Below are 15,802 nucleotides of genomic sequence, written 5' to 3' on the forward strand. Positions count from 1 at the left end.
GTTCGATCACCAAATACTATCTTTTATGGTGGCATTGGAATCGTCATGATATCCCCTCCACAATCTGGTGGTGCGTATGACCAATGAGCCTCCAATTTGACATCAATGGAACTTCCCCCCTTTTGTTCTGCTCCTTAATTTTAGTGTATGATACCTCAATATTTAAAGGCGCGCCCTTCAATTGTTTTCTCCTTCATATTTGGTATGTGTTATTTTTATTACCACTTATTTTATGTGAAGTAGTTTATAAAATTTGTTTGTTTTTTTTTTCAAATTTATTTCAAATTTTTTTTTTCTATGTTCAAATTTGGTTCTCATTCTTTTTATCATCATTTATTTTATTAATTTTTAAAATTGAGTTGTTTTTATGATTTCATCCTTCATATTTTTTCCTATCAAGATTGATCTTCATTGTTTGATTGCTATTTTTTTAAACAAGTTTTTTAAATTGATATTTCTGTTATGGTTTCATTTTTCAACATTAAATTTTTAGGGATTGAGCTTCTTAATTAAGCACGGGTCTAGGACTTAATAGGTAACAGATTTGAAAAATTAACCTAGGTTATGGAGATTCGCTTGAGTTTGCTTCTTCTTTTTTAAGTTTATATTTTTTCTGTTTTATCATTTAACATTTATTTAATTGGAGATTAGGCTCCATTATTTTTTTTAATTTGATTTCTATTGGATGTTTCACTGATTTTTAAAATAACTCAGGTTATCTTGCCCTTCAATATTAGGTTGGTAGATTAAGCTTCATGGTTTTATTCAATTTATTTTTGAAGGGATTACTAAGGTATGACAACTAGGTTAAAGGTTTTGAATGTTAGTCGGGTGGATTTGGTTAGAGTTTTTCAAGCTTTTAATATTTTATTTACTAAAAATTGAGCTTCAAATTATTTTCATTTTACTTTCTATAAGGTTATTGCGTTCTTATTTAATTCTTTATTCATTATTAGATAAGATTCTTAAACATTTGGTTTTTAAAAAATTTACTTGTTATTTTAATTTTATCTTTTAATATTTGATTGATTGCGAAATGATCTCGTGCTTTTATTTCTCGAGGGGTTTCCCAAATTTTATACCCTTGATTAAGGGTCGCGGGCTAACTTAGTTTGATTCAAGTATTTTTTTTTTTATGTTGCTTTTAATTTTCTTTTTTCAATTTCACTCTTTAGCATTGAGTAATTTGATAATTGAACTTAATGATTTTATTCAATTTACTTTCAGCAGAGTAACCTCAGTGTCATGACTAAGTTGTATATTTTACATGTTAACTTGGATAGGCTTGGGTTTGGGTTTTTTTACCATTTTTAAATAGTTTTTTTCACTTTATTTACCATCTTTGTGTTTTTTTATTCGTGTTATTGAATTATTCAAGTTTATTAAACTCAATCAAGTCAATAACTAGAGTCTCATTTTTTTTTTGCTTTTTTTTTTAAAACGTTTACATTGCCTTGACATTTTTTTTAGATTGAAAAAAAATTATATTGGTCAACAATATAGTGCATACCACCTATCTAGTTATACACTATTAACAAAGGCTAATTCACCTTAGAAAAAACATTGTTCATTATGAAAGAGATCACGACTAACTTGAACAATGTAAAGATGATTTTCCCTTTCCATAACAAATTATTGAACTCGAAATTAGGGATAATACGATCTTTTCACAAAATCTATTGGTCATTATCAGATTGATCAAGGAAACATTGAAATTTTCTCATTTCTAAAGCATAGTAAAATGACTCAATTATTCTTAAAAAGAAATTTTTTAAAAGTGGCATCCAAGTGATTTTTTGTATTTTCAACTTAGTTTTTAGTTATAATCAAGTTGACTAGGAGAAATATGGTATTTTAATGAATATAAAATAATTAAAAAATAAAAAATAGTTGATATGTGCAACACATGCGTTAACGTGTGGGAGGCACCCAAATTTTTTTAGCAATGCGTGTGGCATCTCCTGATGATCAAAAATTTATTTCAATTGTGTTGTTGGAATCCTCGACCTCTTCTTTTTGTTAGGAGGTGCATGCATTAATGGTGGGAAAATAACCCGGTTCAACTAGTGTTTTTTTATTTTTAATTTCTCCATTCAACATTGAGTTGTTTTATAATTCAGGTAGGCTCAAATTGTGTTCTCTTTATCCTTTTTTTTTGTTGTCATTATTTTTTTTTTCAATTTATTTATTATTGGCTATATTTTTTCATTATATTATTTAAATTATCAATTCAGCCTTATATTGATACAATAAAGATTCATTGTGTGTATCATAAAGAAAAAAAAAGGTAAAAAGACTAAAGATAACATAACTTTAGAGCATCTTTCATATTGGCTGGGAAATTAATATTATGCAATCCTCAAACAATCTTCACAAACGTGAAAATTTAAGAGATTTGCCTTAAGTTCTCACGGATGATGAATGTCCATGAAAGAGGTGATGATAAGAATCCTACATGGTGAAAATCTTGTTAAGGTGTGAATGAAAAAACTTGGTGTTTGTTAACACTTTAATTGAAATAGAAATCTATATTTTAAAAATAGAAAGTTGTATTTTTTTTTGTTTACAAAAAAAAATATATTCTAATATGATTTTAAGAATGAAAAGAACTTATAGTTTTTTTAAAACTCAATAAAATTTTTATAAATTTTGATTCGCTATTTATTATTGATTGTGCTATCAAAAATAAAAGATTAAGTAATTATTACAAATAATATTGCAATCACCCTGCTAGCACTAAAAAGCAGATAATAAGTTGTTTTAAGGTTAAAAGATTGATCATTATTTTAATCTATCTCTTCAAGTGTAACAACCCTAAAATTTTTAATAATTTATTTTGAATTCATGCTTTTTTTTTTTTTACAAACATTTTAGCAAGGTTTCTTTTAATTTAGTTTATTTCAAGTTATCGATAATATCAACACTAGTACCTAATCATTTTCACAATTTAGTATTTCTATTTTACTCCAACATTTCACAATCAACAATATTTCATATTCTCTAACATATCAATTCCAGAAATAATTATGTTAACTAAATTAAAGAAAATCAATTATCTTAACAATTATACATATAATTACAGTTTATACATTTAATATTCCTCTTTCAATCATATTTAATCTTTTAAGTATTATTATTAAACAAATGATATTAACTAAGTGATATATATATATATCCCTATTATGCTTGGAAAATAATTAGACACCATAATACGAGTTAAATAAGCTAGTTTATTTAAGTTCATACATACATAACAAAGTAATCTTCAAAATATACAGGAAGTATATTATTATTATTATTTTTTACATAGATTTACTAATAATAGGGGTAATCTTACGAAGATTTAAAAGATAATCATGGGCAATTAAAATTTGTATATATATATATATTATAGTTACTCACAAAGAAATTTTCAAATTTACAACTCATCTCTTGAGTACTAGTCACAAATCAATAATTCAAAATCTAAAATTGTCAATGCCATAAGACGCTAGTTCCAAACTAGGATAACTAGACTACTAGTTGCCCATTCACAGGGCACCAGTTCCAAACCAGAATAACTAGTCTATCAATTGCCCATTCACAGGGCACCAGTTTCATTTTAGGATAATTGATCCACCAGTCGTCCAATCACAAAACAAATTATCATGGGAAAATTTATCATCATAGTGTATAACATTTCATTAATCGTGGAGATAATTTAAATATCAAAGGTTTAAAAAAAATTCAAGGTGTTAAACACTTAGCTGATGTTTGTGTCTTGCTTGCTAAACTTGTCTACTGAGTGGTTTCTATAGCCTCATCCACTCATGCAGATTCATTTCGTTACCAATTAAATTACTAAATCAATAATGTCATCTCATCACTAATTTAATTACTTCATTAATCATCTCACACCTAATATTATGGATTGCTAAATCACAATTCAAATCAAATAAACACATTTTCATTATATGCATATTTTATACCCTTTAGCCAACAATGGGTGCTTAATATATGTATGTCTTCTTCATTGATTTTTTTTTTTACAAATTTGACACCCTTATAAAACTCATCTAAATAATGTTATCATTAATTATTGATTCAACATTTTCATTCTTTTTTTTTTCTAGACCGAAACCCCCTCTCAAAAAAGGAAATTGATAATTTTTCTTCATTTTTTACATATTAAAATTTACCCAATATTATTTCATTTATATAAATATTAATTCATCACAATTTCATAGATTAACTCTATCAACCTCACAACTTATACTATAATTATACACTAACATAATTAAATAAAATCTTAATACACTAAATACATCAATTTAATAATGAGGAAAGGATTTATTACCTTCTAACTCTAAGATATAAGAAATAAAAAGCTTAAAATCACCACAAAAATTTATTTCCTCTTCCCCCCTTATTTTCCTCCTCTCAATGCGGCCCTTTAAGGAAATATTCCTTGTTTTCCTTTCTAGATTTTTTTTTTTTTAGTTTAATGTAGGTGTCCGGGCCAGCTTGCGCGTACCTCGACTAATCCTCACGGGCCCTGAAGTTAACGACCATATGTAAGCCTCCAGTGGTCATCATATGAACAACCTAGAGCTCGAACCTGAGACCATAAAAGAAGTAAATCTCTTGGTCTCAAGCTTTTACCACTAGGCCACCATATAGATGGTTCCTTTTCTAGATTTTCTTGTTTAAACACTTCCTAGTATACTTTAATCACTTGTTCTATAACCCCAAGGTTTATACACGGTACTCAAACACAGTTAAGCAGAAAGAACAGAGTGACTTCCTGAAAAAGTACGCAATAAAATCAACCGATACAATGTGCAAAGCAAAAACGATTCAAAAAGGGATACAGCTTCAATAGTTCAGAAGCTTCATCGAAATGATGCACAAACCTCCTCAAGAATGTAGAAATTCCAAACCAAACCTTTCAATACTAGAAATTCCAAAACCGTAGCCCAGAAAACGAGTCTCTTCTCCAAGCTAAATGCCATAAGCACTGAAGACTCCCAATCCAACTTGTTAACAAAAAGATCCATTACAGCCATAATTTTATCCTTAGAAGTTTCCATGAATCTTTTCTAAATGCAGTAAGAATATCTGCCTCAGACAAGTCCCAACTTTTATAAACATCAACCTTTTTTTCCCATGTCGATTTGCTCATTGACATGAGTGAACTCATTCCCGCAACAAATATACGCTTAGAAGGATCAAACCCCACATCCCTCGCTTCCTCTACAAGGTTTTTGACTTTATCAAAATTCAATGAGAACACCCCGGCCAGTAATAAACCAATTTAACGATATTCGATTCTTACTCTCCACTCTCACGCCAAAGGTTGGCCTTACTTGCCATATCCCTTTCGCAATAGAGAGTACGAACAAAAAGGTAGCGATTGATAGCTACAACAGTCTTCTCATCAGATTTAACTAAACCTTTCAAGAAACTAAAAGTTCGGATAATGTGGCTTTTTAAGCCTCTGAGCAAAAGCAAAGGGTGTTTTGCAATATCAGAGCTACAAAGTCCTATGGAGTTGAAGAAATCCAATTTGGGAAAAAGGGGCATCCTCAGGATTGCAGATGAGGAGTTTAGGATGTGATTTGACAATATTTAAGATTTGGGTTTGAGAGAAACCATGATTTTTGAGCAAGGAAAGAACCGAGTCAGGTTGAGTTAGGGTTTCAAAACAGACATTCTTGGAAACAATAAGAGCAGATTTAGGAGAGAACCCACATGAATTTATGAGGTAAGAAACAGTTAACGAGTGTTGATTTGTAGCACTTGTAATGCTTGAGATGCATCTGGACGAAGACGATACTGAGATTGATGAATTTTTTCCAACAACCCTAACATTTTTGCAGAGAAACCCAACAAACTCATTACTTTTTAAAATGTTCGTTTTTAAATACTTTAAAATAATGTGTGTGTGTATTTTTTTTAAAAAATATATTATTTTTTATACATTAAAATAAATAAAAAATCATAAAAAAATTAATTAAAAAAAAAAGTGACACCAACAAAACGAATACTCTCTTCACCTTCTAGTGAGTCTTTGCTCTGTAATAGATTGCGCAGTTAGGATACCAACCGTAGTTTTTTTATCACCCTTTTATTTTCTTAAAGAGTTCAGAACAGCTTAGTCCCTATAACTTTAACAAAATTAATTAATTAATCCTTATAATCTTAAAATTATTTTCATTCTTCCTTCATAAACTTAAAATTATTTTACTTCTTACCTTGTTAGATCATTTATAACTTTTAAGTAAGATAAGTGCTTCGCATTACATTGTGGGCTGTACTAGAATGTCTTTTATCGTAAAAAATATATTTAGATTGTGAATTTTTTTAATAATTAATATGTCAATTTTAAAATTTCTCAATCTAACTCTTTACCCAGCCTAAATTTCAAATTAAATAGTTTGGGAGTTATCCTAATTTGATATAGTTACTTTGACCGGTCTAATGGTAACCCAAACAACCAACAAAAACATGTTAAGGCTTTAAATAAAAATATCAAAGTCACACCATTATTTCTAAGATATTAATACGATGATATTTTGGATTGATTTGGGTTTTGCAGCCTAACCCGCAAACCCATGACCTAAGCTGTAGACTTTATCGGGTTTAACATTTGTTAAAACTATTTTTTATTTAATTATATGATAAGAAATAGCTACTCATAAAATTGAGCACCAACTCAATCTTAAGATGTTTGTTTGAGATTGCAATAACCCCATATAAAACAAATCAAAACAAAATACAAAGCTTGATTCTTAATCAATCTAAGTTAATTTGTCAAACTCGTAACCCAGGTCATAAAATCCATTGAGTTCAATAATTTTTTGTTTCATTATATGATAACAAAAATAAATGCCTGCAAAATCAAGTATCAACCAAATATCAAGTTGTTTGTTTAAGAATGTGATAACTCCATAAAAAAGCAAACCAAAGCAAATTATGAAACCTATTTTTCAATCAAACCAAGTTAACCAAAATATGTGATTTGGGTCATAGGCACCGCTATGTTTAATAACTATGTTTTTTCTAAAGCTATTTTTGTTTAAATATACATTTAAAAAATATATGCTCGCATAATTAAGCACCAACTAAATGTTGGAGCATTTGTTTAGACCGTGATAAACTTACATAAAAAAAATCAAAACAAATTACATAGCCCAATTCAAAATCAACAAAAATCTTGAGGGATGAAATTTTTTAAAAAAAAGTCAGTAAGAAAAATTAATAAAGATTCTATTTTGAAGAATGAAATTGAATAAAAAAATCAAAAAAAAAATCCCAAGCACATGAGCTTGGAGAAGGCTTGTGCGACTAGGTTGCTTGTTTAAATGATGGCTCGAAAGTATGACAGTCCAGTTCAAGGGGTAAACCTATTTTCAAGTTGAAAATACTTAAGAAATACCTTATGGATCTCAATAAACTTGTTTATGGTCTTAAATTAACATTTAATTGCTTTTAAAAATAAAAAAAAAAAACAACCTAAATAAAAATACCTCTTGAGTGCTAATCTATTTTTTTCAACAAGATAAAAAGAGAAAAAAACCTAAACAGAACTTGTCAACATCAAGAACAACGAGTTTTGTCGTTGAAAATTGGTTATTCATCAATTTCTTTTTTCTTTATTGTTTTTTAGTGATTCTCTTTTTTGCTCTCCTCTTTCAAACTCAGGAATACAAGAAAAATAAAGTTTTGAATGAATCCATTTTATTTTCAAGCTAAAGAACCTAAAATGATTTTTGACAAAACCCAAAGAAAAATATTGTGGAAACGATGCTAACACATTTCAATTAGCACAATATGAAATGATTTAATTAAAAAAATATATAATAGATGTAAAAACAAATAAAAGAACTATAGTTGACACTAATTAATTTTTTTAAAAAAATTAAAAGCCTGCCATGCTTAATGTTTTTTTAAATTCTGGTCCCCTCACTTTGATTAAAAAATAATTCAAAACAAATCATTAACCCCAAAATTTAATCAACACAAAATAATAATTTTTTTTAAAATCCAATGATTGAATGAAAAAAAACCCAAAATAAGCAAGACATTGTACGAATTTACAGCTTTTTACCTCATAAGCCACAGTATTTCACTGATGGCCCTTTTTTTTTTTTTTTTTTTTTTTTTTTTTATTGTAGGGGAAAAAATCACTCTTTGTGATTGGCATCTTTCCTCTTACGCATGGGATCCACATATAATTATTATTGTAGTGAATATCGCAGTTCACATAGGAAAAAACAATTGCAAGGTTAAATAAATAATAAAGAAATATCTTCAAGTTAAATTATCCATATATAATAATATATTACAGCCGACTTAGCAGGGCAGGCTGGTTGGCTAGAGAACCAGGTTGTAGTGATCATAAAGAAAAGCAAAGAATCTTAACCGTTATTAATCCTTGTATTATTATTTTTCAAGAACAAGAAATGGAAAATTAATATAATTTAGCAGTACAATAATTGCAGAGATATCAGGGTTGACAAGATAAGATATTATGGATCGCCTAATCCGCAAGATGAGGCCTTACCTTCTGGCTTGGCATCACCGATCTCGTTCTAGTACTGCTACTTTCCTTTCTGACTTCTTGATTTCTTCCCTCTTCTTGTCCTGTAACAATCTTTGTATGTGGAAAACAATTCTCATGTCTTTTGAGTTCTTTCTCAATGACTGTGATCATGTGATTATGGTTTGACCAAAACTTTCTTGTGATTCAATTAGTTCCTGGATTTTGATGAATTTTATGCTTGGAAATGATAATCTGTTGAAACCCTCGACTCAATTATGCAGAATCTTTAATGGGGCAGTGCTCAACTTTTCTACACTCCTTGCATTGGAGTTTTAATGGTAGGAATTAAGCTTAGAATGAAAAAAAATGGCAGTTTAAGAAACTTTCTCAATGCGACAGTCAAGTTTCTCTCTATTTATATCGATTCTGCTGAACAGATTAGTAACAGTAGATTGAATGGCATTAAAATTGATTGTGTAAGAAATCTTGTATTGGTTTGATTAAGGTTTTCTGTGTCTCTCCGACGTGTTTCTGTTTCAGGTCCAGAATCGTCAGTGAGGCGCTTCTCATACAAAGATATAAAGAGGGCGACGGATGGTTTTCATCGTATAATATACAGCAATTCTCATGGAGCTGCCTACAGGGCTAGATTTCAAGATGGTGAGGTCGCGTTGGTAAAGGAAGTAAAAGACTTGAATCAAGGAAAGGACGATTTTTTAAAAGAAGTTCAACTTTTGGGGCAGTTGCATCATCGCCACCTTCTTGCACTCAAAGGCTTTTCCACAGGACATAAGAGGTTTGATGGCTGCCTTCTGAATTGTTTTATAGTGGATACTGCTTCTACTTTCTGTAAAGCACAAAGATTTAGAGTCTTAGCTTATTGTGAGGATTTGCAGAAAAGTGCATATGGTGAGTTTGAGATGGGCAGTCATAGGTTTTAATCTCACCTAACGTCACCTTGTGATCCAGAGTTGTTTGAATTAAATTGAAGATTGAATCCAAACTTCAAATTGTAATGTTGGGACAATGTACCGTGTTATCATGCTCAAATGTGAATATAAAGCTACGAAAAGAACTAACATGGTCTGTTAATTTAACAAAATGATGTTTTTCCCAAAATGTTGTGAGATTGCCAGCTCAAATTGAATCGTTTATGTTCCTTCTATAGCATATCTGTTTTCATGGATAACTCCGCAATGGAGCAAAGACTGCTCTGATTTTTCACTTGTGTTTTATCACATTTTGCAGGTTGCTAGTGTATGACAACATGGAAATGGGAAGCTTGAAGGAACATCTCAATGGTAATCCTCAGGGAAGAATTTCTATCTGATGCATGGTTCCAAACTTCAATTCTTAACAAGTGATTGGCTCGTGGCAGATCCTCTTAAAACTCCCTTGAATTGGAAAACAAGGTTACAAATAGCCATTGGTGTAGCAGCTGCTTTGGTAAGTCATGAATCATGATATTGAAATGTTCTTGGCTTTTGGCGTAGCGTGTGCCGCAGGCTCGCCCCAGTCGATAGCATCATACTCATGGATATTCGATTCTGCAGGAATACTTGCTTCTCTTCAGTAACCCACCAATATATCATGTTTCCGTCAGCGCAAGTAACGTAATGCTAGATGAAAACTACATCGCAAAGGTATGTTTATCTTTCTTTCCTTTACATTGCTAGTATATGGTCACAAATAGTTCGATTTTCTAATGTTTAAGTAGTGTTGATTGTGTCAAACTTGAGAGGGACATTATGCAGTAAAGGATCATCCCGTTTCTCTTGACAGATCTCCGATGTCGGCCTTATTAATTCCGTCGGAGCTAATGTAACAGTGCCTCATTCCTCGAATTCGGAAGGTTGTTTTCAGTCATCATCCCTGCAAGGAATTCAGATGCTTTCTTAGAATTGCTTGTGACTTATTCTTGTCTCACACCGCAGATTGCATGGACAACACATATGGAGACTTAACTTTTCAGCTTGGTGTGCTAATCCTGGAGCTGATAACTGGCCAATCATCGGAGAACGGAACCACGGATTTAATCCAGTGGATCCAAGAGTCCCGTTATCGCAGTTCGATTCAGAAGATGATTGACCCGGATCTAGGAACCAACTATGACTCTAGAGAGCTTAAAAATCTTCTAGCTGTGGCAAGATTGTGTATAAAATCTGGGGATAAGCCAAAATTTTCTATTCCCCAGATATTTAGGTATCTCCAGAAGAAAGCAGAAAACACATGTAATTAGTGTCTGCACTCCCACACTTCTCTTGAATGAAATTCTTTCATTTGTTGAAATCCAAACCCATTGTCTTCCTGTACACTGTTTGTTCCTTTTAACCACATTTTTTTTTTTCCAATTTATCATCATCATCTGATAAACAAACTTGTGGAAAAGTAGCACAAGAGAAATCACTATTTATTATAACAGTGGAGTGACAAGTTTGGCTGTCTCATAGAAAAAAAGAAAAAACACAGTTTTCTATAAGAGGTAAGAGGTAATTGAGTTCTTGATTTTTTGCAAAGTTTGTAAGTTATAAGAGGTTATTTTCTACTTTTTAGCACAATGAAATTACTTAAATTTTAAAGATTTGTGTACTTGGGTCTAGTAGAAGCTCATTGTATTTTTATTTTTTAAGTATGGTATAATGACTATATAATTCTTAGATTTTTTTTAAAAATATCCTTCTTTTTAGAGGTTTAAGTGGTTAGCTAGTGTAAATTAGTATCAATTTTATTTTTAGTTATTTTATACATATTGATTTTTAAAAATATTATTCTATTTCATCTATAATTTTTTTTATATATTTTATAAAAATAAAAAATATTTATAATTTCTCTATTTAAATTTTCACAACCTGTGTACGAGTTAGATTCTATTGGATGGACATCTAACAACTCTCCTAGACGCCATTAGATTCCTCAGGAACTCTATATATATTGCTTTCTCTAGTGATACTCTGTCTTGGCAATTGCTGTTTCATACGTAGCGAAGTGTCCTGACCTCAAATGCAAATTCAACTTACCAGAAGCCGATTCAGATTCAAGATAGCAAGTTCTGAAACAGCACTCCAATTTTTGGTGCCCTAAATGCACTGTGGATGCGGTAAGAACTTGAAGGAAATGAATATATTGAAAGCAAATGCAATTTTGCCAATGTGAGACAACAAAACACTTGACATTTATATTTCACTGTCAAGAGTAACATATAGTGCCAAAAGGAAGGCCGATCCTGAAACATTTTTCGAGATCATTTTTTCGAGATCATCAGATGTTTCACAAGTTCAAAAGGATAGATGATGTCATCCGTGCCCATTCCAAACGAAAGTTACTGCAAGCCCTTCGGTTTCCACATTCCTACACTATTCAGTTCAGTTACCTCACTGCTGGGCGCATTGGACTCTCTGACCGCCATGAGGCATTTCCTCATCCTCATCATAAGCTTCCTCACGAGCCTGCTGCTTCCTCCTCATTTCCTCTTCAATGTTAACATCGTGCAGTGTAGTCTCCTCACACTCGTCCAGCTCCATATCTGTCAACTGGCTTGATGGCCTCGGCAGAATAGTCTCTATTGCTTTAACCTGATCAGGAGTCAGAGAATCAGGGAAATCCACTGTGAAGTGGATATACAACTTCCCTTTCATGAATGGCCTCTGGTACATCGGCATACCCTCATCGTTGATTGCCTTAAATGAATCTGCATGTTGCATAAGCAAATATCAGTTACACAATGACATCAAGCAGAAAATTGACTTGAATTATAGTTTATACATCCACGTCATTTACCGGGTTTGACAACTTCACCAGGGTTCGATTTGATAAGAAGCTGCCTGCCATCAAGGTGTGTCAATACAAACTGGAAGCCACAGAGAGCCTCAGTGAGAGGCAGAGTGTGTTCCACAAAAAGATCATCCCCCTTTCTCTTGAATTTTGGATGTTCCTTCTGCTGAAGGACGAAGACTATATCACCAGTGACTGTATCCGGCTGCAAAACATCAAAAGTCCAGTTAGTGAAACTCAAAACAGCAGCACAATCAAAATTAACAGGGATATACACACACCGCTTCATCAGCTTCACCAGGGAAGGTAATTTTCTGTCCATTCTGCATGCCCTTCTCCACTATAACTTCCAAAACCTTCTTCTCCGGAACAATCTTCTCACCCTTGCACTGTGGGCAACGATCCTTATCACTAATGGTCTCACCCGTTCCTTTGCATTCATTGCAAGGGTGCTGCATCTGTTGAATCATTGAAGGGCCAAGTTGCCTTATTGAGACTTTCATGCCACTTCCCTGGCAGCCAGTACACTTCATCGACTCTCCAGATTTCGATCCTTTTCTGTTAATCACCATGCATTATATAAATTCCATGATCATTATGCATTATAAATCAATTAAAATGTGTCTTGAAAACATTTATTAGAGAAGCCCAAAATTATGCGATTCTGACATTTTTCTATCCCATGTCAACATCACTCCAAATGTAATGCATAGACACACAACAGTGAAATACTCACCCATTGCACTTAGAACAAATCACATTCCGGGTTAAGGAAAGCTTCTTTGACGTGCCAAGGTACAAATCCTCCAATGACACCTTCAATGGATGAACCACATCCTCTCCCCGTCTCTGCCTCCTTCCTCGGCTACCACCACCTACTCACCAGACAGACATAATCAAACCTCTACCAACAAACACTAGGTTCAAACATGATGACTATAAACAACACCAAAACAGACAGATATGAACAGAGATTAGACTAATCTTACCACCGAAAGGATTCCCACCAAAGAAAGACTCAAAAATATCGAAAGGGTTATGGCCACCACCGCCACCGCCCATCCCTTCCTTCAGTGCCTCTTCCCCATACTGATCATAAATTTCGCGCTTTTCAGGATCACTCAGAACCTCATACGCCTGAGCCAGCTCTTTAAACTGCAATAATTTTCAATACACTCCATCATCACTCCTAATTCATCTAAAAAAGACGAGCAAATTCCTAATAATCCCAAATCATTTTGATAAAAAAACCCTCTAAACCAACAAATATTTCACTCAATAAAGATTAATTTTATTTATTCTCAACAATTAATCCATCGAGACTAAAAATGCAAGAAAAAATGACGAGGAAAAAAAAAAACCACATGGGTTGTTGAAAATAACAGGAAAAGAAAGAATATGATACCTTCTCAGGATCACCACCTTTATCAGGGTGATTCTTGATGGCAGCTTTCCTATAAGCCTTCTTCAAATCATCTTGACTAGCATTCTTTGACACCCCTAGTATCTCATAGTACCTTGTGTTATCACTCTTCTTTGGTGCTCTCCCAAACATCTTCTCTCTCCAAGTCAAACAATCAAACACCCAAATAACGAAAACCCACGAACGATCAAGAACTCGTTGCGTTTACTTGTACAGAGCTGCTTGTATCTCTGTGTGTAGAAGGCTCTGGACACGCAAAGAAGATGCTGAATCGTTGGAACGGGTTTGGGTATTTATAGGAGAGAAGCTCGTGCGTGTTTCCATTGATGGACGGTTGTGATTTGGGTTCTAGTTTTTGGAAGAGGAAGGGTCTAGAATTTTATGGGTTTTTTCGCTCTCTTTTCCTATCATGATTATTTCTTCTAATTTAGATTTTTTTTTTTTTGCCATTTCTTCATCAAACTATATTTTTAAAAGATTTTAAAGCTTTTTAATTTTAAATTATATTTTTAGATCATTTTAATATATTAATATTAAAAATAAATTTTAAAAAATAAAAAATAATATTTTCAAATAAAAAATATTTTAAAAAATAATTTCTACCAAATTTTCAAATTGATTTTTAAAAATGACATTTCCAAACCTTATTTCAATTCCAAACCTGATGAATATCAACCTGACTTGATTTAAATGAGTTATTCTTTTGGATAATTACTTTATCTAATAGACAATAAATATGATATATATATATATATATATATATATATATATATATAGAACATTAATAGTTTTTGAATTTAATATAATATATAAATATCTCAATATTGATATAATATATATGTATCCATATAATATTTATCATTTTATTATTTAAATGTATACATAATTTTGATACACACACATGATCCAATAAGGTTAAATTCGAATTTTGGCGTAAATTTTTCTACTATCCATTTTTATTCTTTTGAGCATGACTCCAAATCAAACTATTAGATCGAGCTGAAACTTTACTAGAAGATTCCAAATGTATTTTTCTATATTGGGATAAAATTTTAGGTGAATTGAAGTTTAAAAAGGCCTTGTGATATATGTCAGAATAAGTTGTATGAATTTTATTATTTACTTACTTTTAACTTGTGTATTTTTTACTTGACAATAATCATTTTTCTATAAGGATGTGGTAGTTTGTTTTAGAAATTTATTAATTCTAGATGATAGCCTTTTTTAGTGTCCTTGGATTCATCTCAATGAGAGATTTATTTAGAGGTGACACGTGTAGGATTTGAAACTCCAATGGTGCTTCAAGGACCCATTTTGCTTTTTTTTTTTTTTTTTTGTCTCTTCTCACATTAAGTTTTTACACCATTATTTCTTCTCCCTTCTTTATGTGCCAACCAACCTTCTTTCTTATTTTATATCTTTCCTTTTAGGTTAAGTTGGGCCAAGATAATGGGCTTGATTTGGTTTTATTTTATGAGCTTGGTTAGGTCAATTTTAGTTTCCTTCTGCCCTTCTTTTCATTTATTTCTTCTTCTCCTTCTCCTCTATTTCTTTCTTCGAGCTTGGTTGGACCAGAGCTTTATTTTCCTTCATTCTCTTCCTCTTCTTCTTCCTTTCATTCTTTTTTTTCTCCCTTCAAGCTCTGTTGGGTCAACATGACCCCAATTAGGCTTACCCTTCTCTTTCCTTTCTTCCTTTTTGTCAATATAATTTAAGAAAGTTTATTATATCTATTGAACATTAATATAGTCGAACAAATAGCTCAACCACCATACCTTATTTTATATATATCTGTATGTGTTGTCTCTCATTTTATAAAGTACAACAAAACCTCTTTCCTTTTCAATGTGGGATAAAGTTCTCTTTGTTTACCTAATATTCAAGCTAATATAATAGTCACCATGTTAACTCAGCAGGTTTGGCTAAGTTTAATAATATTGTTAAAACGTTTCCTAGTTTTAAGACACATGTAACTGATTAGTCTCATATACAATGAAGTCGCCAAAACAATCTTGAAGATTTACTTTGTTGAGATTCGTGAGTTTTTAACAATAAAGTCTTTATTTTTTGTCCACTATGTAGAA

General features: G+C 31.7%; 2 protein-coding genes across 3 annotated transcripts; one reads left to right on the forward strand and one right to left on the reverse strand.

The window, feature by feature from the left end:
- Positions 1–8,335: 8,335 nt before the first annotated feature.
- LOC118034720 (probable receptor-like protein kinase At1g49730) lies at positions 8,336–10,813 on the forward strand. Of its 2 annotated transcripts, XM_035040078.2 has the most exons (8): positions 8,336–8,576; positions 8,806–8,862; positions 9,065–9,320; positions 9,773–9,825; positions 9,903–9,970; positions 10,078–10,167; positions 10,307–10,376; positions 10,459–10,813. In XM_035040078.2, exons 1-8 carry the CDS (start codon positions 8,513–8,515, stop codon positions 10,761–10,763), a joined length of 963 nt encoding a protein of 320 aa, XP_034895969.1. In that variant the 5' UTR covers positions 8,336–8,512; the 3' UTR covers positions 10,764–10,813. The 2 variants fall into 2 exon arrangements, with proteins under 2 accessions (XP_034895969.1, XP_034895970.1); XM_035040079.2 differs by lacking the exon at positions 8,806–8,862 and having other exon boundaries at positions 8,337–8,576.
- Positions 10,814–11,674: 861 nt separating this feature from the next.
- Positions 11,675–14,074, reverse strand: LOC118034719 (dnaJ protein homolog). The gene is made up of 6 exons (XM_035040077.2): positions 13,701–14,074; positions 13,285–13,450; positions 13,032–13,170; positions 12,577–12,853; positions 12,302–12,500; positions 11,675–12,212 (listed from the first exon to the last, which is right to left on the reverse strand). The coding sequence occupies exons 1-6, from the start codon at positions 13,848–13,850 to the stop codon at positions 11,896–11,898; spliced, it is 1,248 nt and encodes a 415-aa protein (XP_034895968.1). The 5' UTR covers positions 13,851–14,074; the 3' UTR covers positions 11,675–11,895.
- Between the last annotated feature and the right edge of the window lie 1,728 nt (positions 14,075–15,802).

This window comes from Populus alba, chromosome 9 (assembly GCF_005239225.2).
Source record: "Populus alba chromosome 9, ASM523922v2, whole genome shotgun sequence".
Taxonomy (NCBI): Eukaryota; Viridiplantae; Streptophyta; class Magnoliopsida; order Malpighiales; family Salicaceae; genus Populus; species Populus alba.